Source organism: Hoplias malabaricus, chromosome 7 (assembly GCF_029633855.1).
Source record: "Hoplias malabaricus isolate fHopMal1 chromosome 7, fHopMal1.hap1, whole genome shotgun sequence".
In the NCBI taxonomy this organism is placed as follows: domain Eukaryota; kingdom Metazoa; phylum Chordata; class Actinopteri; order Characiformes; family Erythrinidae; genus Hoplias; species Hoplias malabaricus.
The window spans coordinates 45,227,875-45,250,591 of record NC_089806.1 but is presented as its reverse complement, the minus strand read 5'-3'; the positions used below and the strand labels follow the sequence as shown (position 1 = coordinate 45,250,591).

The following is a 22,717-nucleotide window of genomic DNA, read 5'->3' as shown; positions in this document are numbered from 1 at the left end:
TATTACAGGAGACAAACACACACTGAGGCACCTGCAGCTAAAGTAGATCCTAATCACCCAGAAGACTACAGTAATGATCTGGATTTGCCTCTAGCTTTCTGGGTCTAACATAAAGAGTGAGTGAGAGAGAGAGAGAGAGTAAAATAGAGGAGAGAGAAAGAGGAAAGAAAGAAGACAAAGAGAGGAGAGAGAGAGAAAGTAAAAGAGAGGAGAGAAAGAAGAGAAAGAGAGGAGAGAGAGAGACAGAGGGAGAGAGAGATAGAGAGAGAGAAAGAGAGAGAGAGTAAAAGAGAGGAGAGAGAGAGACAGAGGGAGAGAGAGATAGAGAGAAAGAGAGACAGAGAGTAAAAGAGAGGAGAAAAAGAAGAGAAAGAGGAGAGAGATAGAGAAAAAGGAGAGAAAGAAGAGAAAGAGAGGAGAGAGAGAGACAGAGAAAGAAGAGAGAAAGAGAGAAGAGAAGAGAGAGAAAGTAAAAGAGAGAAGAGAGAGAGACAGAGGGAGAGAGACAGAGAAAGAGGAGAGAGAAAGAGAGAGAGAGAAAGGAGAGAAAGAGAGAGACAGACAGAGACAGACAGATTGAGAGAGATACACAGAGTACAGAGCTGTACTTACATCCAGGAGCGCGGCGTTGATGTAGTTGCTGCTGTCTCCGTCGATGGTGATGAGGAAGGGGAGGCAGCGGTCCGGCGGCAGATTGTCCATAAAGCGGTTTTTGTCGTGATTTCGGGGCAGAAGAGCGATGCTGCAGTCCTCCGGCTGGGGCTGTGGGGTCACCGAGTTCAGCGTCTAAACACACACCAGCGAGGGTCAACAGAAGACAAGCAGAAGAGGGGCACTGAGGGGGAGCTCTAATGAACCAGGGGAGGGGTGTGTGTGTGTGTGTGTGTGTGTGTGTGTGTGTTCACCTGGAACTCATCTTTGAGGTGTGAGGAGTTGCTCTGGGAGTCGATGCGGATCATGTCATAATACGCCGCTTTAAACTCACACGCTGGAATCGCTGTGTCTCCACAAAGACACGCCTCCAGGATCGCATCGTGGATGAAGATATACTGCTCCTGAGAGAGAGAGAGAGAGAGAAACTGAGAACAGGGAAACACACTGTTTTTAATGTATTGGCTGGTCCGAGTGTATAAATACACATACCTCAGTCTGGACCATGTTGATGCGTCTGGATCTCAGGGCTTTAACGCAGTTATAAATGTCCACCACTCCCTCCCTCTCCGCCATGTCCAGCATGATGTCGATCACGATGTAACACCCGGTCCGACCCGCTCCGGCACTGAGACACAGGAACTCAGCATCAGTGTGACCTCATACTCATTCATTGTCTGTAACCCTTATCCAGTTCAGGGCAGCTGTGGGTCCAGAGTCTACCCAGAATCACTAGGTGATTAATAGGAACACACCCTGGAGGGGGCACCAGTCCTTCACAGGGCGACACACACTCACACATTCACTCACACCTACGGACACCTTAGAGTCACCAATCCACCCACCAACCCACGCAGACACAGGGAGAACACACCAACTCCTCACAGACAGTCACCCGGAGGAAACCCACGCAGACACAGGGAGAACACACCACACTCCTCACAGACAGTCACCCGGAGGAAACCCACACAGACACAGAGAGAACACACCACACTCCTCACAGACAGTCACCCGGAGGAAACCCACACAGACACAGAGAGAACACACCACACTCCTCACAGACAGTCACCCGGAGGAAACCCACGCAGACACAGGGAGAACACACCACACTCCTCACAGACAGTCACCCGGAGGAAACCCACGCAGACACAGGGAGAACACACCACACTCCTCACAGACAGTCACCTGGAGGAAACCCACGCAGACACAGGGAGAACACACCACACTCCTCACAGACAGTCACCCGGAGGAAACCCACGCAGACACAGGGAGAACACACCACACTCCTCACAGACAGTCACCTGGAGGAAACCCACGCAGACACAGGGAGAACACACCACACTCCTCACAGACAGTCACCTGGAGGAAACCCACGCAGACACAGGGAGAACACACCACACTCCTCACAGACAGTCACCCGGAGGAAACCCACGCAGACACAGGGAGAACACACCACACTCCTCACAGACAGTCACCCGGAGGAAACCCACACAGACACAGAGAGAACACACCACACTCCTCACAGACAGTCACCGGGAGGAAACCCACACAGACACAGGGAGAACACACCACACTCCTCACAGACAGTTTTACGGCGACTGTGTGTTGTATTAAAAATGACAGTTGTCAGTTTATTAAACGAAGAATAAAATAAAACTAAAAACACAGTGTCACTGCGCTCCGTTCCCGACTCTGACACTGCCTCCATCTGTAACTGGTCTAAACCCACACTCACACGGACTTTAGAACACAGTATCGTCCCCAAGAACAGAACAAACCCATCACAGTCTTCTGCAGCTTTTTCCTGATGGAGCTCAGAACCAATGCAGCGCCCAATAAACTCTTCACCTTCTGTCGGTCAGAAATGTTGTGAAGAGCAACAGAAACAGAGAGAGAAGGCTGTGTTCACACAGTGATAATCTCTTCTATCTTCTAATAAAAGAGAAATCACTGTGTTTCAGTTGCACTTTAACACACTTTCTCTGAAACTCCAGTGTTTCCATTTGTTTGTGAGGAACGCTCTATCTTTAATGTTTCATGAGCAAACACCTGCTAGAGAGGTACACACACACACACACACACACACACAGAGGGGTTCCTGTATATATACCAACACACATACTTGCACACACACACACACACACACACACACACACACACACACACAGACACACACGCGCACACACAGATAACCACATCCTCTGTGTTAAAGGTGCAGCAGTAAGAGGTAGGGTGATATTTCAACTTCAGTAGAACACACACACACACACACACACTCTCTGTATTTCAATGAATGGCCTTCACACTCCGGCCACAGTCTCTGTACGTGACCACAAGCCGATGGAGTCCCTCTGAGTCAGGTGCCGGTGTCTCACCACAGAGCAGTGCTGAGTGTGTGACTGGTGTTCAGTTCAGTTACCGTTAGATCAGGCTTTAACCACCTGTTACTGACAGAGAAACGTGTGTCTGAGGATCAGGGGTGAAATAAGATTCAAAATACCCACCGTTCACTTCAGTTTACTTCATTATTAACAGAATATTGCACTGCAGAGTAGAATCAGTTCATCACATAATATACAGGAACCCCTCTGTGTGTGTGTGTGTGTGTGTGTGCGCGCGCTAGTATGTGTGTTTGTATATATACAGGCATGTGTGTGTTTATTTAGATATAGTATAAATATATTATAATATAAAATATATGTTTGTGTGTGTGTGTGTTTACATGAATGTGTATTATTGTATATAATTGTGTGTGTGTGTGTGTGTGTGTGTGTGTGTCTACCTGCAGTGTACCACTATAGGTCCAGCAGTGGGGGGGTTGGACATCTTGACGCGGCGGATGAAGGAAAGTAGTCCCGTGGCGTGATACGGTACGCCGTGATCAGGCCAGCCAGTGAAGTGGAACTGCTTCACCTCTCTCAGCTCATTAAAACCTCTCTGAAACAAACACACATTTATATAAATCTATTACATTACATCACCATACAGCTCCGGGTGTAGTGTTTTAAACTGTGTTTATACTGGAGTTATGAGGTGACAGTGAAATAGAGGACATCATAAATGTAAATACACAAAAATGCAGTTAAATAACCACAGTATTTATAATTAAGTAAAGTGTGGGGTTTTATTTTGTTGTACTCACACGTTCCAGAGTGAAAGTCCGGACCACGTACTCAGCCAGAGGCTCCACCTCCACAAACGTCACCTTAAAGTCTCCGTATACCTCTGCATCGTCCGGCCAGTACTTATAACACTTCACCTGGACCAGCACAGCACAAATCAGACCCAGTACACACATCTGTCCACCTTAAGAGCTCACATTATATACACACCTGTCCACCTTAAATGCACACTTAAAACAGAGATCAGCACAGTAGTGGAAAACTTACCCCGGTCCACATTAAATACACATTTAATACAGAGACCAGTGCAGTAGTGAACCAGAACTTACACCTGTCCACCTTAAATACACACTTAATACAAAGACCAGCGCAGTAGTGAACCAGAACTTACACCTGTCCACCTTAAATACACACTTATACAGAGACCAGAGCAGTAGTGAACCAGAACTGACACCTGTCCACCTTAAATACACACTTAATACAGAGACCAGCGCAGTAGTGAACCAGAACTGACACCTGTCCACCTTAAATACACACTTATACAGAGACCAGAGCAGTAGTGAACCAGAACTGACACCTGTCCACCTTAAATACACACTTAATACAGAGACCAGCGCAGTAGTGAACCAGAACTTACACCTGTCCACCTTAAATACACACTTAATACAGAGACCAGTGCAGTAGTGAACCAGAACTTACACCTGTCCACCTTAAATACACACTTAATACAGACACCAGCGCAGTAGTGAACCAGAACTGACACCTGTCCACCTTAAATACACACTTAATACAGAGACCAGCGCAGTAGTGAACCAGAACTTACACCTGTCCACCTTAAATACACACTTATACAGAGACCAGAGCAGTAGTGAACCAGAACTTACACCTGTCCACCTTAAATACACACTTAATACAGAGACCAGCGCAGTAGTGAACCAGAACTTACACCTGTCCACCTTAAATACACACTTAATACAGAGACCAGCGCAGTAGTGAACCAGAACTTACACCTGTCCACCTTAAATACACACTTATACAGAGACCAGCGCAGTAGTGAACCAGAACTTACACCTGTCCACCTTAAATACACACTTAATACAGAGACCAGCGCAGTAGTGAACCTGAACTTACACCTGTCCACCTTAAATACACACTTAATACAGAGACCGGCGAAGTAGTGAACCAGAACTTACACCTGTCCACCTTAAAAACACACTTATACAGAGACCAGCGCAGTAGTGAACCAGAACTTACACCTGTCCACCTTAAATACACACTTATACAGAGACCAGCACAGTAGTGAACCAGAACTTACACCTGTCCACCTTAAATACACACTTAATACAGAGACCAGCGCAGTAGTGAACCAGAACTTACACCTGTCCACCTTAAATACACACTTAATACAGAGACCAGCGCAGTAGTGAACCAGAACTTACACCTGTCCACCTTAAATACACACTTAATACAGAGACCGGCGAAGTAGTGAACCAGAACTTACACCTGTCCACCTTAAAAACACACTTAATACAGAGACCAGCGCAGTAGTGAACCTGAACTTACACCTGTCCACCTTAAATACACACTTAATACAGAGACCAGCGCAGTAGTGAACCAGAACTTACACCTGTCCACCTTAAATACACACTTATACAGAGACCAGCGCAGTAGTGAACCAGAACTTACACCTGTCCACCTTAAATACACACTTAATACAGAGACCAGCGCAGTAGTGAACCAGAACTTACACCTGTCCACTTTAAATACCCACGTAATACAGAGACCAGCGCAGTAGTGAACCAGAACTTACACCTGTCCACCTTAAATACACACTTAATACAGAGACCAGCGCAGTAGTGAACCTGAACTTACACCTGTCCACCTTAAATACACACTTAATACAGAGACCGGCGAAGTAGTGAACCAGAACTTACACCTGTCCACCTTAAAAACACACTTAATACAGAGACCAGCGCAGTAGTGAACCTGAACTTACACCTGTCCACCTTAAATACACACTTAATACAGAGACCAGCGCAGTAGTGAACCAGAACTTACACCTGTCCACCTTAAATACACACTTATACAGAGACCAGCACAGTAGTGAACCAGAACTTACACCTGTCCACCTTAAATACACACTTAATACAGAGACCAGCGCAGTAGTGAACCAGAACTTACACCTGTCCACCTTAAATACACACTTATACAGAGACCAGCGCAGTAGTGAACCAGAACTTACACCTGTCCACCTTAAATACACACTTAATACAGAGACCAGCGCAGTAGTGAACCAGAACTTACACCTGTCCACCTTAAATACACACTTAATACAGAGACCGGCGAAGTAGTGAACCAGAACTTACACCTGTCCACCTTAAATACACACTTAATACAGAGACCAGCGCAGTAGTGAACCAGAACTGACACCTGTCCACCTTAAATACACACTTATACAGAGACCAGCGCAGTAGTGAACCAGAACTTACACCTGTCCACCTTAAATACACACTTATACAGAGACCAGCGCAGTAGTGAACCAGAACTTACACCTGTCCACCTTAAATACACACTTAATACAGAGACCAGAGCAGTAGTGAACCAGAACTTACACCTGTCCACCTTAAATACACACTTAATACAGAGACCAGCGCAGTAGTGAACCAGAACTGACACCTGTCCACCTTAAATACACACTTATACAGAGACCAGCGCAGTAGTGAACCAGAACTTACACCTGTCCACCTTAAAAACACACTTATACAGAGACCAGCGCAGTAGTGAACCAGAACTGACACCTGTCCACCTTAAATACACACTTATACAGAGACCAGCGCAGTAGTGAACCAGAACTGACACCTGTCCACCTTAAATACACACTTAATACAGAGACCAGCGCAGTAGTGAACCAGAACTGACACCTGTCCACCTTAAATACACACTTATACAGAGACCAGCGCAGTAGTGAACCAGAACTTACACCTGTCCACCTTAAATACACACTTAATACAGACACCAGCGCAGTAGTGAACCAGAACTTACACCTGTCCACCTTAAATACACACTTAATACAGAGACCAGCGCAGTAGTGAACCAGAACTTACACCTGTCCACCTTAAATACACACTTAATACAGAGACCAGCGCAGTAGTGAACCAGAACTTACACCTGTCCACCTTAAATACACACTTATACAGAGACCAGCGCAGTAGTGAAATCAAATATTCAATACATCAATAAAAACTTTATTTTATAATTGACATTTAAACATGAATTAATCTACAAAGAGCTAAATAACATGTTTTTACAAACACTCAGAGCCCCTGCATTCACCTGTAAACTTTAATAAATAAATAAATAAATAAATAAATAAATAAATAAATAAATGGATGAATGATTTTGTCCAAACACACAACACATAATAGTTCATTAATAAACATCATGAAGTCGTGTTAAAGTCATGCACGTCCATCAAACACACTCTGACTGCAGCTGCGCAGACGACATGCACACGGTCTGCTCTCTTTACCACATCGACATGCGTGTGTTTAGAAACATGCTTTAACGCGATCAGCTCTGCGTTTCTGTTCCAGAGCCACTTCTCTGCCCAGTTTCCAGGGGTTTACTTAATGATGGGGTGCTTCCATCTTCATTTATACTTCACTGAGGCTCAGACTGGCCCTGGGAGATTAATAAATCACTGTAGTACTGTACGCTTTACAGCAGTGATGCTCGACTGTATCGGGATTATATCGGGATCGGCAGATAATTGCTTATTAAAAAGCCAAAGACATCCACCTGAAACTGGAACCAGAAAAAGCTCTGAACGAGAAACGCACGTTTCCTTCAACCCTTTGAATTTTTTTTGTAATGTTTTTTTTTTTCAGTTCAAAGCATTAGAACTGCTCCAAAACACACACAACATTCTAGAACCTTTTATGCGAGTTCTAGAACACTGTTTTCATTCCAAATCACTGTAGAACATTGTAATGCTAGATGTCTAGAACGCTGAGGTTCTTTCTGATGTACGAGTGCTAGAACACTGTAGATCATTCTATTGTCAGAGGTCTGGAACGCTGTGGAACACTACGTTGTAAAGGTTCTAGAACACTTTAGAACACTTTCTGGAATGCTGTTGAACATTTTAGAATGTAGCTTTGTTCTCTTTGGTTCTTCAAAGGGTTGCAGCAGGCAGGAGGCCTTCACAACACAGTCACAATACACTCAGTAAACAATAAAAAAAACAACAAAAACAAAAACAACAACAACAGCACGGTCAGGAGGCCTCCACATTCCTCAGCAGGCAGAGTAAGAACATACCCGTCCCACCTCCACCAGGTTGGTTACCATGACGATACAGGCCGACTGTTCCTGCCAGATCATCCTCCAGAAGTCGTACACCGTCTCGTGAACTGGACCTAGAACCCAGACACCGCTTTGTCAGTCAGAAACACCCACACTGCCTTCACTCACTCACTCACTCACTCACTCACTCACTCACACTTCCTTCACTCGCTCACTCACACTGCCTTCACTTGCTCACACTGTCTTCACTCGCTCACTCCCTCACACTGCCTTCACTCACTCAGTTCTCACACTGCCTTCACTCGCTCACTCCCTCACACTGCCTTCACTCGCTCACTCCCTCACACTGCCTTCACTCACTCAGTTCTCACACTGCCTTCACTCGCTCACTCCCTCACACTGCCTTCACTCGCTCACTCCCTCACACTGCCTTCACTCACTCAGTTCTCACACTGCCTTCACTCGCTCACTCCCTCACACTGCCTTCACTCACTCAGTTCTCACACTGCCTTCACTCGCTCACTCCCTCATACTGCCTTCACTCACTCAGTTCTCACACTGCCTTCACTTGCTCACTCCCTCACACTGCCTTCACTCGCTCACACTGCCTTCACTCACTCAGTTCTCACACTGCCTTCACTCGCTCACTCACACTGCCTTCATTTGCTCACACTTCCTTCGCTCACTCACACTGCCTTCACTCGCTCACACTGCCCACTCGCTCACTCATTTCTCACACTGCCTTCACTCGCTCACTCCCTCACACTTCCTTCACTCGCTCGCTCACACTGCCTTCACTCGCTCACTCACACTGCCTTCACTCACTCACTGACTCACACTGCCTTCACTCGCTCACTCACACTGCCTTTACTCGCTCACACTGCCTTCACTCACTCACCCACTCACACTGCCTTCACTCACTCACTCCATACACTGCCTTCACTCACTCACCCACTCACACTGCCTTCACTCACTCACCCACTCACACTGCCTTCACTCACTCACCCACTCACACTGCCTTCACTCACTCACCCACTCACACTGCCTTCACTCACTCACTCCACACACTACCTTCACTCACTCACTCCACACACTACCTTCACACTGCCTTCACTCACTCACTCCACACACTGCCTTCACTCACTTACTCCTCACTCTGCCTTAACTCACTCACTCACACTGCCTTCACTCCTTCACTGACTCACACTGCCTTCACTCACTCGCTCATACTGCCTTCACTCACTCATACTGCCTTTACTCGCTCACTCCTCACACTGCCTTCACTCACTCACACTGCCTTCACTCGCTCACTCCTCACACTGTCTTCACTCGCTCAATCCTCACACTGCCTTCACTTGCTCACACTGTCTTCACTCGCTCACTCCCTCACACTGCCTTCACTCACTCAATTCTCACACTGCCTTCACTCACTCACTCACACTGCCTTCACTCACTCACTCCCTCACATTTTCTTCACTCGCTCACATTCACTTACTCCCTCACTCACTCACTCACTCACAGACTTCACTCGCCCACTCAATCACACTGCCTTCACTCGCTCATGCAGCATTCACTCACTCACTCAGTCACTCACTCACTCACACTGCCTTCACTCGCTCACTCCTCACACTGCCTTCACTCGCTCAATTCTCACACTGCCTTCACTCACTCACTCCCTCACATTTTCTTCACTCACTCACATATTCTTCACTCGCTCACTCCCTCACACTGCCTTCACCAGCTCATGCGGCATTCACTCACTCACACACACTACCTTCACTAGCTTATGCCGCATTCACTTAATCCCTCACTCACTCACAGACTTCACTCGCCCACTCACTCACACTGCCTTCACTCGCTCATGCAGCATTCACTCACTCACTCAGTCACTCACTCACTCCCACTGCCTTCACTCGCTCACTCACTCCCACTGCCTTCACAGCAGCAGTGTTTGTATCTTTCACTGATCTGAATCAAACAGGAAATCACTAAACAAACCTCAATACGGCACTTTTATGCTTTTTTTTCTATTCACTTTTAAATGTAACGTTCTGGAGAAAGACTGTTTTGGATTTGTTTGTTGTTTATTACTGTTTACAATATGTACATCAAAGAAGCATTAAATGTCTCAATTCCTCTTTGAATTGGATTTGAATGTCCTCTTTGGAAAACTGCTTCAGGCTTTACGTGTAAACAACAACAAAAACAACAAAACAAACACTGAGCAGGTCACGGTTCCTGCCTTTGTTCTAAAGGCAAACAGAAAAACAGCAGGGTGTGTTCATCTCTGCTCCCTCACCTTGTGTTGCGATGTAGTGACTCGGCCGCTGATAACCCTGAGAGAGAGAGAGAGAGAGAGAGAGAGAGAGGCTTCAGATTAAAGAGCTACAATTTCCAAGAATCAAGAAACAACAAAATCCACAGCTGCACCCCGTCAGCAGATTAGTGCAGTTTCTAATGTTTTTAGCAGGAGTTACAGATTCATATTAAACTGTTAGACAGGGGTTATTATGACTCTCAGGGTTCAGGGTGAAAGACACTATTGAAAAACCTATTGGAAAAGATCAATAATCATTAAGCATCTAAATTTAAAAAATAATAATAAATATTTACACTTCTATAGATTCATTAGTTGACTAAATTATACTGATAAAAAAAAATCCAGAAATTAAGAATATACTATAAATGGTATTTAATACATAATTTACAAATTTAAAATTATGTTTAATTTTGGATTCTACAGATAAACTACAGATGAACCTTAATCTCAGTCCATTCAGATTCTACTGCTATTATTATTATTATTATAATTATAATTATTATTATTATTAGTAGCAGTAGTAGAAGTAGTAGTAGTAGTGTCACTCATTTCACATTAGAAAAGGGGAAAATAGAGGAATAGCCCAAGGTCAAAGGTCAAACTCATAGGCACAACTCTCCAGATAAACAAAACTATGTGTGTAAACAAAATCATAAACAGCGCCATGCCGGGAGCCGAGGTGCAGGATGACCATGGTCAGATGAGGAGAGAGGATGGAAACACAGCATGAAGTGGGGGATGAAAAGAAAAGAGTGGAAAACTAACTGAGTGTGTGTGTGTGTGTGTGTGTGTGTGTGTGTGTTAGAGGGGTAGAAGGTCATGCAGTCTCCATGCAGATGGTTTATAAGCATTAGACAAACAACAGAGGGGAGGGGCGTGGCTGTATTTGTATTTGCGAGTGTGTATGTGTGTGTGTGTGTGTGTGTGTTTTATTGTGGACTGTAAAAAAAGATAAAAAGAAACCTAAAGTGTCGTGTTACAAAAAGAAAAAATATGACGGCTAAGAGTTACTAGTTAGCTAAACAGCTGCGTCTGTGATTATTATTGAAATCTAGCAACCCTAGCAACCATCTAGGATACTACAACCCACCTAAACATCCTAACAACTTAGGTTACCATAGCAACCAAGAAGCAACAACCTAGCAACTACCTAAACACATAAATTATAATCCTAGCAACCACCTGGGATGCCATTGAAACTGGTAAGCATTACGCTAGATACCACAGTTAACACCAGACTTATGTGGTGTATTGGAGTAAACACTTAGCAAACTTCTAGCGAAACCCTAGCAACCACCTGGGATTGGATAGCAACCATCACTGCTATGTAAAAAGGGAAATATGTTTTTATTATATATAACCACACAGCTGTCGCCCTACAAATGAATTCCATACATTTAAGGTATAACCGTGTGTGTATGAAAGTGTGTGTGTATGTGTGTGTGTGTGTGTGTGTGTGTGTGTGCGCATAAATTTGTTTGCATCAGTGTGTTAGCGCCCTACAGTGGAAAAAAAATACTTACATCCCTGTACAGCCAAATCTAGGGCCGGAAAATGAAGAGCGAGAGAGTGAGAGAGAGCACAGAACAGATGTCAGTGAGTCTACGGCAGCTCCACCACGGCAGAGAAAGAAAAGTCTGTAAAATAGTGAAATATTGGAGCCAAAGGCATGCGTAGAAGAGCTGACATACGAGCGAGGGAGAGCTGTTTCTGACACCTTCGCCAATGGAGGGGGGGGAGGCATCGCCACTTACGTCTATGTAGTTGGCATTTATGTAGTCGGACGAAGGGTCGTCTTCCATTGGCTGCAGGATCACTCTAGAATGATCGTCTGCAACGTAACACACGTTAGCATTAGGTTAGACAGGGCCCCAGCACCGTTTACAGCAGCAGTAAGACAGGTTCACGGCCAGAAACGTGGCACACAACCTTAAATTTACACGAGAATATGAAACCACCAGCTGAATGAACCGGATTATACTCCACAGAGCGGGTCCCACGCATGGGCGGGGGTTTAGTAAATCACTGCAAGGAAATGACTCAGGGTTATTTTATGGGCGTGTGTTTGTGGGTTGTTCATGTACAAGAAGGCTGTTGTTTTGGTGTGTGTGTGTGTGGCAGGGACACAGGAAGTGAAGATGCTGAGGGGGCTGCAGTCAGCATCCCCCTACCACAAACCCCCTCACCCCCGTTTCCTGGGCACGACGAGTGACGTGGGTGGAGACTCGTGAGGTGGTGGATAAGGCTCTGTGGGTCATCATCACACACCAAGACCAAATAATACTTCGTTCCCTTGTTCCCTATGTCCTTTCGAGGGCATGATAAAGAGCACTTATTGAAAGCTGCATGGCTGTGTTCAATTCCCTATGTCCCCAGCGTGTCACAGTAGAGTGTCTGACACATCCAGGCCACTAGATGTCCATATAATGACTGGTACATGATGTGAGGAAGAACTGAGGGGAGAACGACTTCTCTTTCTGGACCCTGCTTTATTTAAAGGGTGTGTGTGGTGTCTGTGAGCGGGGGAAACTCTGGACGATGGACTGGATTTGCAGCACTTTGTCCAGAGGTCCTTTGTGAAAACCACGATTACAGTATCAACACTGACCGACTGAGACCCCGTCCACTCAGATCCAGACAGTTCTCTAAACGATGCAGGTTTCTCGCTGCGCTTTGGCCTCCCATCCACACGGTTAAGGACTTGCAGGTCAACGAGGTTTTCTAAATGCTCTCCAATGTGGACGTGATGTGATGTCTCTGTTTAAGAGGTACTATGGCCCCCTGCTGGACTGAGGTGAGAATGCAGCCATGTTCGTATTTGACTGGACAGTGATATTTTCAAAAACAGTGGGAGGAAAATCTCAGTTGGATGGGGCCTGAGGGTGGATGCTAATCACAATTGAATAAAAATCTCTAATTACTTTTATATTAATACGATTATAAAAATATAAAAATACGTAAAGCAAATGAGCCCCGAACATCTTAGCCGCCAAATCAGGTTCAGAGCGGTTGGTTAAATATGATCTACATAAAGCTGTTCTCGTCGTCGTGTCACATTAGTGTATGCGCTAAAGCAGATGCTATAAAGTTAGTACTGGTTGTCTGCAGCTAAGGGCTGGAATGCAACTTGTTGCTTAGCAAACAATGCTCAGTGCAACAACAGGGTAAATAGCATAGAAGTACATTTCCCACAGTTTTAAAAACAATTTGGGTTTAAAGAAATATCTTTATTAATAAATACATTTTAAAAAGTACAGCACCCCTCAACCAATCAGATTCAGCCCTCAGAGCTAACCGTCCCAATGACGTCAACATCAGTCCAGGAGCGGAGATACTCACACGCTATGATGTTTCCGTAGCGGTTCTTGGTGCGGTTCTGCTCTTTCTTGGCCACGTCCCAGGACGCCGACTGACCCTCAAAGAAGCTCTGCACCAAACACACACACACACACACACACACACACACCTTTTAGAGCAATATCTCCTGCATTATACACAGGGTTCGTCTTGATATTAGAAGTGTAAATAAGTGATAAATAAATAAATAAAACCTCTATCCACGTTTAAATATTACACAGTAATCATCAATGCTCATCTGCAGTTGATATATTTAGTCTGAGCCAGGTCCTCCACTCTCACCTCGTACTCCTCCTTGAAGCCGTAGCTGTCGGAGGTCTTCATGAGGTTGATGTGCTGGAGGAGGTCGGCGACTCTGATGGCCGGGTGGAGCTGACCCGTCTGGTACGGAGACTCGGTTCCCTCGCAGTGGTACCGCGGAACATCCAGCAAACGACTGTTCTCTGCCGCCGCAGCGTGGTTCTCATCTGCAATACAGAGAGGAGAGGGGTGAGAGGGGGGAGAGGGAAGGATGGAGAGAGGGAGAGGGGAGAGAGAGAGAGAGATAGAGAGAGAGAGAGACGGTTATTCTCTTCCTGATACGGATGGCTGTGGCAGCGCTGAGGATTGAACAGTGAAAAGGCCAGTGATTTTACAAGCAGTGAACCCTGTTAACTTCTTGCTTACTGAATATTTAAAATGCACACACACACACCCACACACACACACACACACACAAAAAGAGAGATCAACACACTCAAACACACACTGTACTCACCTGTAATGGGCACTAGGAGAGCAGCGTGAGAAAGAGAGAGTCATTTTAGAGCAGATTCATATGAAAACGGACCAATCTACAGCTACACACACACACACACAAAACACACACACACACACACACACACACATACAGAACAATGGAATGAAATGAAAGTCAACACCACTTGAAAGGAAAGTGTTTAATAACAGAATCACACTGTTTACCTTTCTCCACTAAAACTGTTCTCAGTTCAGCAGTGACACTGAGGGGTTTAAAAACTCCAGCAGCACTGCTGTGTCTGATCCACTCTACACCAGCACAACACACACTAACACACCACCACCACGTCAGTGTCACTGCAGCGCTGAGAATGATCCACCACCACATCACACCTGCTCTGTGGGGGTCCTGAGGGTCAGGGTGGTGATTAAAGGGGGCAGAGTGGACCGTGGAGCTGAGAGAGTGGACAGTGACTGGAGAAACAAGGAGGTGGCTTTAATGTTTTGGCTGCCCTTGTTTCCGGATTCTGATAAATGAATACACAGTCGAACACACTAGTTCTGCTGGGAGGGGGTGGGGGTGGGTTTAGGGCATGACACACACTCCACACACACACAACGATGAAGGAACACATCTGTGGGCGGGACATGGACAGATCCATTCCATCAGAGTGTACACTCCTGTCTGGGAGACGGTGTGTGTGTGTGTGTGTGTGTGTGTGTGAATGGCTCGGATTTGAATGTCATAGCCTTCCATAGTGTGGGGAGTTTATTTGCGTTCCCCTCCTACAGGTAAGACCAGGGAAGAAAGCGTGATCCAAATCAGAAAAACACCACGGCCCAATCGACCCGAATGTGTGTGTCTGTCCAGAGCCTCCCCCAGCAGGTGTGCACACACTCACACACACAACACAAACACACACATGGACTAGGGACGCATGCTCACAGAAAGCTTCACAAGCTCCGACAAAGCGGAGTTCATTTAAACCCATGTTTGTGTTTAGGATTTTCATATCGCACTGTAGCGGGAAAACCAGCTACAACACGCTCGGAGGAGAGCACTAACCTACGTCTTTCTGTGGACACAGGGGCTAATGGGTGACACAGCAAGGGGTGATGGGAAATGTAGTCCAGATGGTGTAGCAGGGGTGTTCAGTTCTCTAATAACTACGTCCTGTGAGATCATATACTTATTGATCGTGATTAATGTGCATTTATAGACACCTCAGACGGTTTTTATATCGTTCGTTAGAATAATTATTTAAATCTAATTCAAATACCATCCCCCCTCTCACTGCCGTGGACTCACACTCTCTGTACACACCCCCCTCGGCCGGTTCCTCATAAACACGTGGTTGCTCTTTAGTGTTAATGAAGAGGCCTTTGTGGAGGCTAAAGAGGCTAGGTTCCATTTAAACTCCTCGCTCTGCTTGAATCAAATGAATGATTTCACCTCTGTGCTGGGTGTGGGGGCACTTTCCAGAAACCGTGTTCTTGCTTGTGTTGGAAAGTGCTAAGTTGCAAAGCTCCTGATGATGCAGTTTCGTCTTTTGAAACCAATCACCTCCAGCGCCAAAGCCATGACCCAAAAAGTCGAATCACAGCGGTGACACACTCACGGTCTGTGAGGTTTTTATTGACTATTTTTACACTTTTATTTACGCCCCTCTCTCACCGCTCACTTACTCACAATTACGAAGTGCACCTCAAGGGGCGCTGTTTCTCAAATACTCCGTCAGCCATGTTTAGGGACTGCTCCACAAGGGGGTGCTATTGTGCTTCGATTCTTACATTTAAAATGGCGACGACGTATGAACTCAAATGACTTCTGTTCCGTGGTAGAGCCTCTGTTTGTGGACAGAATACATCTGTGTGAGGTGCCTATAAACACTCTGTGTGAGTTCAGAGACGAACTCTGATTGGTGGAACACCCCTGATACAGACACAGAAATGAGGGGCTGAAGAATCCTCACCTAACACAGCTGTGGGGACGAGAGGGTCACTGGGCACTGCAGCAGAACACAGTTCAGTCAGAGATTACATTCTTTAATCACATTATTCCTTCAAATCACTGGGAGAAGCAGGTGGAAAATGACATTTATTACATTCTTTAGATTCTGTAACTCCTTTCCACACATTAGCACCTGTTTAAAATCACTCTTCTGTACAAATGTCTCCTCCCACAGGCGGATAACTCAGGTCTGCTCCAGAAATGATTCCCCAAACCAGTAGAATCACTTCCACAGAGAAATGGCCTTAAAACAAGCCAAAACATGTCTGAAGATAGGTTTAACCACGTTATGACGTCTGTATGTAATATCCCTCTCCGGAGAAATGCCTGCCCCTGCGTACGACGCTGTTCACGATAAAATATTAACTACATTTCAGTTAATAGCTGCTAAAGAAGCATTTGGCCTGAGGTTATGTTTATTGTAGGTGTGTATTTACATAAATTTCAAAACTATATGGTGCTGCCTTCACCAGCTCTTTGGAGATTTTAGGAAACATCAATAAACTGCGCATAAATGTTTGTTTTTTATTAGTTTTACTGGTAGTAATATCTCTGTGTGTGTGTGTGTGTGTGTGTGAGAGAGAGAGTGGGTGGCTAGGTGGGTGCACGCTGCATTCATAAAGAGCACTGCTTGATGAGTAATAACATCATTACTGAGAAATGACGGTGCCCACACATCTCAGCAAATCTGCAGATTCTGGTAATGCTTTGGCGTTCGCGATCGCTGGATTTTTATATTTCCACAAGAACAAAAGCCACAAGCCCTTTCCGAGGCCCTTAGATCCCAGATGCAGATTAAGCCTAAGTCTAAGTCTAGACCGAGAGGTATTTTCAATGAGGCTTCGACTTCGTGGCAAAAGGCAAAACTACACTATTATAACTTCGTCTCCTCAAAACTGCACCTCAGACGCTGGAGAAAACCTACGGTGGGGTTTAATTTACAAATAAACGTTTAATGAAATGCTGTATAATGAAGTGGTAGACCTCTGAACGTCTTTGTGTTTCCACTGAAACCCAGGACGGTTCACGCGTTCCCTGTAACGCTGCTGTGGACCTCCTTGAGTCTAGAGGACAGTTCTGTGGTCACTCTAAGTTAAAAATGAAAACTTACAGCGGTTGTTGAAGCTGTGTGAGTCCATAAAGGTGACGGACATGGGTTCCTCTGCGTGGAGCGTGCTCTGCTCGGCGTAGCTTCGGTCCATCGCATTCACCATGTGGGTCATCTCCTGACGAGTGTTCCCGATCGCGTCCTTGCGCTTCTTCGCCAGTTTCCTGACCAATCGAGAAGTGAAGACACGTTACTGTACATTTTCTAACGTCCAGAAGCAACAAGACCCCCACCCCCCAAATACTCTCCACTAGACCTCCACCCAACAATGAGACCCCCACCCCCCAAACACTCTCCACTAGACCTCCACCTCCCAAACACTCTCCACTAGACCTCCACCCCCCAAACACTCTCCACTAGACCCCCACCCCCCAAACACTCTCCACTAGACCCCCACCCCCCAAACACTCTCCACTAGACCTCCACCTCCCAAACACTCTCCACTAGACCCCCACCCCCCAAACACTCTCCACTAGACCTCCACCTCCCAAACACTCTCCACTAGACCTCCACCCCCCAAACACTCTCCACTAGACCTCCACCCCCCAAACACTCTCCACTAGACCTCCACCCAACAACAAGACCCACGCCCCCCAAACACACCACACTAGACCCCCACCCCCCAAACACTCTCCACTAGACCTCCACCTCCCAAACACTCTCCACTAGACCTCCACCCAACAACAAGACCCACGCCCCCCAAACACACCACACTAGACCCCCACCCCCCAAACACTCTCCACTAGACCTCCACCTCCCAAACACTCTCCACTAGACCTCCACCCAACAACAAGACCCACGCCCCCCAAACACACCACACTAGACCCCCACCCCCCAAACACTCTCCACTAGACCTCCACCCCCCAAACACTCTCCACTAGACCTCCACCCCCCAAACACTCTCCACCCAACAATGAGACCTCCACCCCGCAAACACACCACACTAGACCCCCACCCCCCAAACACTCTCCACTAGACCTCCACCCCCCAAACACTCTCCACTAGACCTCCACCCCCCAAACACTCTCCACTAGACCTCCACCCAACAATGAGACCCCCACCCCCCAAACACACTACACTAGACCCCCACCCCCCAAACACACCACACAAGACCCCCACCCCCCAAACACTCTCCACTAGACCCCCACCACCCAAACACACCACACTAGACCCCCACCCCCCAAACACTCTACACTAGACCCCCACCCAACAACGAGAACCCCACCCCCCAAACACTCTCCACTAGACCCCCACCGAACAACGAGACCCCCACCCCCCAAACACACTACACTAGACCCCTACTCCAAAAACAACACTAAAGATAATTATCCCCCCAAAAAATCTCAACACTAAATAACAACCCTTCCCTAACAACAACAATAAACAAGACCCCACCCCAAAGCCAACAGGACAGACCCCAGAACAGCAGGAGATCACAGTGGGACGCAGGAGAGTGGAGGACGAGTCAAAGGGGGAATGATGAGGAATTGAGAGGAAACTCAGGGTGCTAACCTTTGGCCAAACGACGCATTTACACCTTCTACTGACCACAACGTTTAGACCCCTCCATATAACCAGGGCTCCAGGCTCAATGCCAAGGGTGGGCCAGAGAGGTATGAAGCCCCCCAGCACTGGGCCATGGAGCAGTGGATCTCTGGAGAGATGGAGCTCCATCCATGCCTCTGGGGCCAGCTGGAGTGCTAGAACTTATCCTCAACACCAGCACCTGACCCCACTGAGGTTTACATGGCTGAATGCCATCAGATCCTCACAGCAGTGTTAAACTGCTACATGTCCCTGATTGATGAGATGAGGAAACGCTGGATGAGGAGGTGTCTACTCTAAATAATTTAATTTTACAGAAAAGTAACCACGTCGTTTGACCAGGGGGCACCAAAGATTTGCACATGGCCGTGCAGAACCAGGGTTCAGTCGTGTGGACAGGTGAAGGTTCTAGTGCAGCGTCATGCTCCGGGATCCACCAGGAAAAGGGAAGTGGAACTCAGCTTTTAGAACCAGACACACAGTCGTCTTACCACCTGTTCTCCAACACGGAACCGAACGAGACTCCAGACTCAGACCACAAACCAGGGATTACCCATATAAGGAGTTGTGGGTGTGGTTGGATGGCCATATAATGAGTTGTGGGTGAGGTCATATGCCCTTATAAGGAGTTGTGGGTGTGGTCATATGTCCATATAAGGAGTTGTGGGTGTGGTCGGATGGCCATATAAGGAGTTGTGGGAGTGGTCATATGCTCATATAAAGAGTTGTGGGTGTGGCCGGATGCCCATATAAGGGATCGTGGGTGTGGTCTTTCGCTCACATAAAGAGTTGTGGGTGTGGTTGGATTGCCATATAAAGAGTTGTGGGTGTGGCCGGATGCCCCTATAAAGAGTTGTGGGTGTGGCTAGGTGCCCATATAAGGAGTTGTGGGTGTGGCCAGATGCCCCTATAAAGAGTTGTGGGTGTGGCCGGATGCCCCTATAAGGAGTTGTGGGTGTGGCCGGATGCCCCTATAAAGAGTTGTGGGTGTGGCCGGATGCCCATATAAGGAGTTGTGGGTGTGGCCAAATTTCTCTGTGACAGAAGTGAATGTGGTGTTTGAAAATCTCTGCAGTGACCTGTGAGAAACTACACACTTCCACATCTTTATTCCTCCACTGAACACCACACACACCCTGGAGTTAGTCCTTTACCTTCACACTAATGTTTATAAACACTTTGAGTGTGTTTCCTTACGACTGAGAGTCTTCTCTTACAAAGCTGTGATGAGTAAACAGGGCCTTCTCATGCTTTTAAAGAGCAACACCAGCGTTCAGTGCTGTTTTATTATCACACGGAACCCAAGGAGCAGCCGGCGTCACGTCACGAAGCTAAGAGGAGCCTTCAGACCGAGCTCACTCTGAAAAGAGACATTTCTCTGGTCCTAACAGAGAAAAATGCCCTGATTAACAACAAGAACCACAAGATACACTCTTAAATTCCACTGGTGCTGCTCTTTAACGGTGTGTTCCGTTTCTTGCCAAAGTGTGGCAGGCTGAGGGCCTGAAGCCCTGACGTACAGCGGGTGTTAGCTCAGACAGAATGAGAGTCAGGAGGTGAGGGATGGCCGTGAGCGGAGACACAGCGAGGATGAGGATGATGAGGATGAGGATGAGGATGAGACGGAGGAGGCTACAGGGCGGACTGTTTTTTGGGGCGAGTCAGTTTTCATTATTGAAAATATATCAGCGAACGGTTTAACCCGCGGTAAACAGACTTCTAAAGAGAGGCACGCTCTTAATTCAGACGGCAGGTGGAGCGCTGGGTTTCTGACGCCGAGGAACTCACCGGCCAATCACCTTTGACTCCGGCGTCTGCCGCGCCGTTGACTGATTGGGTTTGGTCTCCGTTAAAGTCCTCAAACATCACGTTTACAGTTCAGTTCAGTTCTGAGATAACGTTTGCACAGCAGTTATCAGTTATCAGTGCTGCACATAAACACCTTCCTCTACACGCTCTGTGTATTTAATTAAACTGGTATTTTTAATAAAAGCAGTGATTTTTTAAAGGAATATGTACCTTTTCCTAATTCTTCTGTAATTCGAGATTTATTAATAAAAGTTTTCAACATCTAAAAGGCAAACCTGTGACGTCTGTAACTCCTGGAGAGTGTAACGTTTAAAAAAAGTGAATTAAACAAAAGAGCTATATTTGGAACAAACATTTCGCCATCACCGCCCCGTCACCAGTAAGCAGAGGTGTGTGTGTGTGTGTGTGTGGGTGCATTCTTTAGAAATGAATGGAGAGCATGACTACGGCACACACCTACACACACACACACACACACAAAGGAAATGAAAGAGCAATAATAACAAACACTAAAAAGGAAATGAGAAATGAAACACAGACACAAGTGCAGCATTCTTTTTTCAAAATAACACAGCGCTCGGATCATGACGGAAAACGCTGGAGAAATGGAGAGAAGGAGAGAGAGAAAGAGGGAGAGAGAGAGAGAGAGAGAGGGAGGGAGGGGGGAGAGAGAGGGATTGGTCTAAACGAGTGGTGTTTGGACTTTGAAAAAAGGATACTGCATCTTTAAAACACTAAGAGCACTCGCCGGACAAAGGCCAACAGCCGTCCTACCGGCCTTGACTTTACCATCCGTCAATTCGTTTACTTACAGGTAATATGAGTAAGAATAGTAGGTCCTCCTGGCAAGCAAACGACAAAAAAAAAGCACAAACAGAGTGGAGAGAGAGTGGTCAATGCAGAGTCCAGAACCAAAACAAGCAGCAAAACCTCGTATCAACACTCCGCCGCAAAAACACACGGGCCAAGTCCAAGAAACTGTCTCAGTTTCTTTTACAATTACAAGAGTTTTTAGAGGAAAGAGATCAGTTTCGTGTTCACTCAGCAGCTGAAGGGTTAAAACGCCAAACTCTTTCATTACATTAGCGTTAAAGGTGCAGTCAATCATTTCTGCCACCAGCACGTAGTGACATAACAAAGGTTTATGTGATTTGTGTTTGTTCTATAAAGTGTGAGTAAAAAGGAAATGAAGAAAGAACCCTGAATGAAGCAGTTTATGCTCCACAGAGTGGGTCACCCACATAGGGCCGGCCATGTATTAAAACAGGTTTAAATGTGTGAAGATTAGGTTATGGGTGGCCATAGAGGCCTTTAGGTGTCAGTGTAATACCGTTTCATATTCTGTGTGTGTGTGTGTGTGGGGGGGGCACTTGAGAAAATGACTGACCGCACCTTTAAATCTAATTATTATTATATCATACTCAATTAAAGTAGATCTGTTTTTATTACAGGATTGGAACCTGAACGAGATCCTGATCAACTGTCTCTCCACACTCTGCTCGGTGGACGTTGGCCTTTGGAAAAGAGCGTGTTTGTTTTTGTGCGGGAGTGTACATCTCTTTATTTACTTTATTATTGACTTATTCACTTATTTATGAGTCTATATCCTGTCTGTTTCATCCTTTCATAAACGACATGCCCTTCTTTTGTTTACATGCATGTCCATGCCGTCTAAGAGCTGAGAAAAGGAACAAATAAACAAACAAATAAAAATCAAAGTAATAGCATGTGGCTTCTGGGATTCTAAATGG

At 46.2% G+C, this 22,717-nt stretch overlaps 1 protein-coding gene across 1 annotated transcript in view; it reads right to left on the bottom strand.

Moving 5' to 3' along the window:
* The window catches only part of LOC136702767 (receptor-type tyrosine-protein phosphatase kappa-like), a 59,050-nt gene that overhangs the window by 7,548 nt on the left and 28,785 nt on the right, over positions 1-22,717 (bottom strand). Inside the window, 14 exon segments of the mRNA XM_066677905.1 lie at positions 613-786; positions 906-1,055; positions 1,144-1,279; positions 3,434-3,588; positions 3,794-3,910; positions 8,094-8,191; positions 10,378-10,414; positions 11,922-11,939; positions 12,090-12,229; positions 13,738-13,825; positions 14,038-14,222; positions 16,467-16,502; positions 17,616-17,776; positions 21,779-21,808. Coding sequence (XP_066534002.1) covers positions 613-786; positions 906-1,055; positions 1,144-1,279; positions 3,434-3,588; positions 3,794-3,910; positions 8,094-8,191; positions 10,378-10,414; positions 11,922-11,939; positions 12,090-12,229; positions 13,738-13,825; positions 14,038-14,222; positions 16,467-16,502; positions 17,616-17,776; positions 21,779-21,808 — 1,525 coding nt within the window.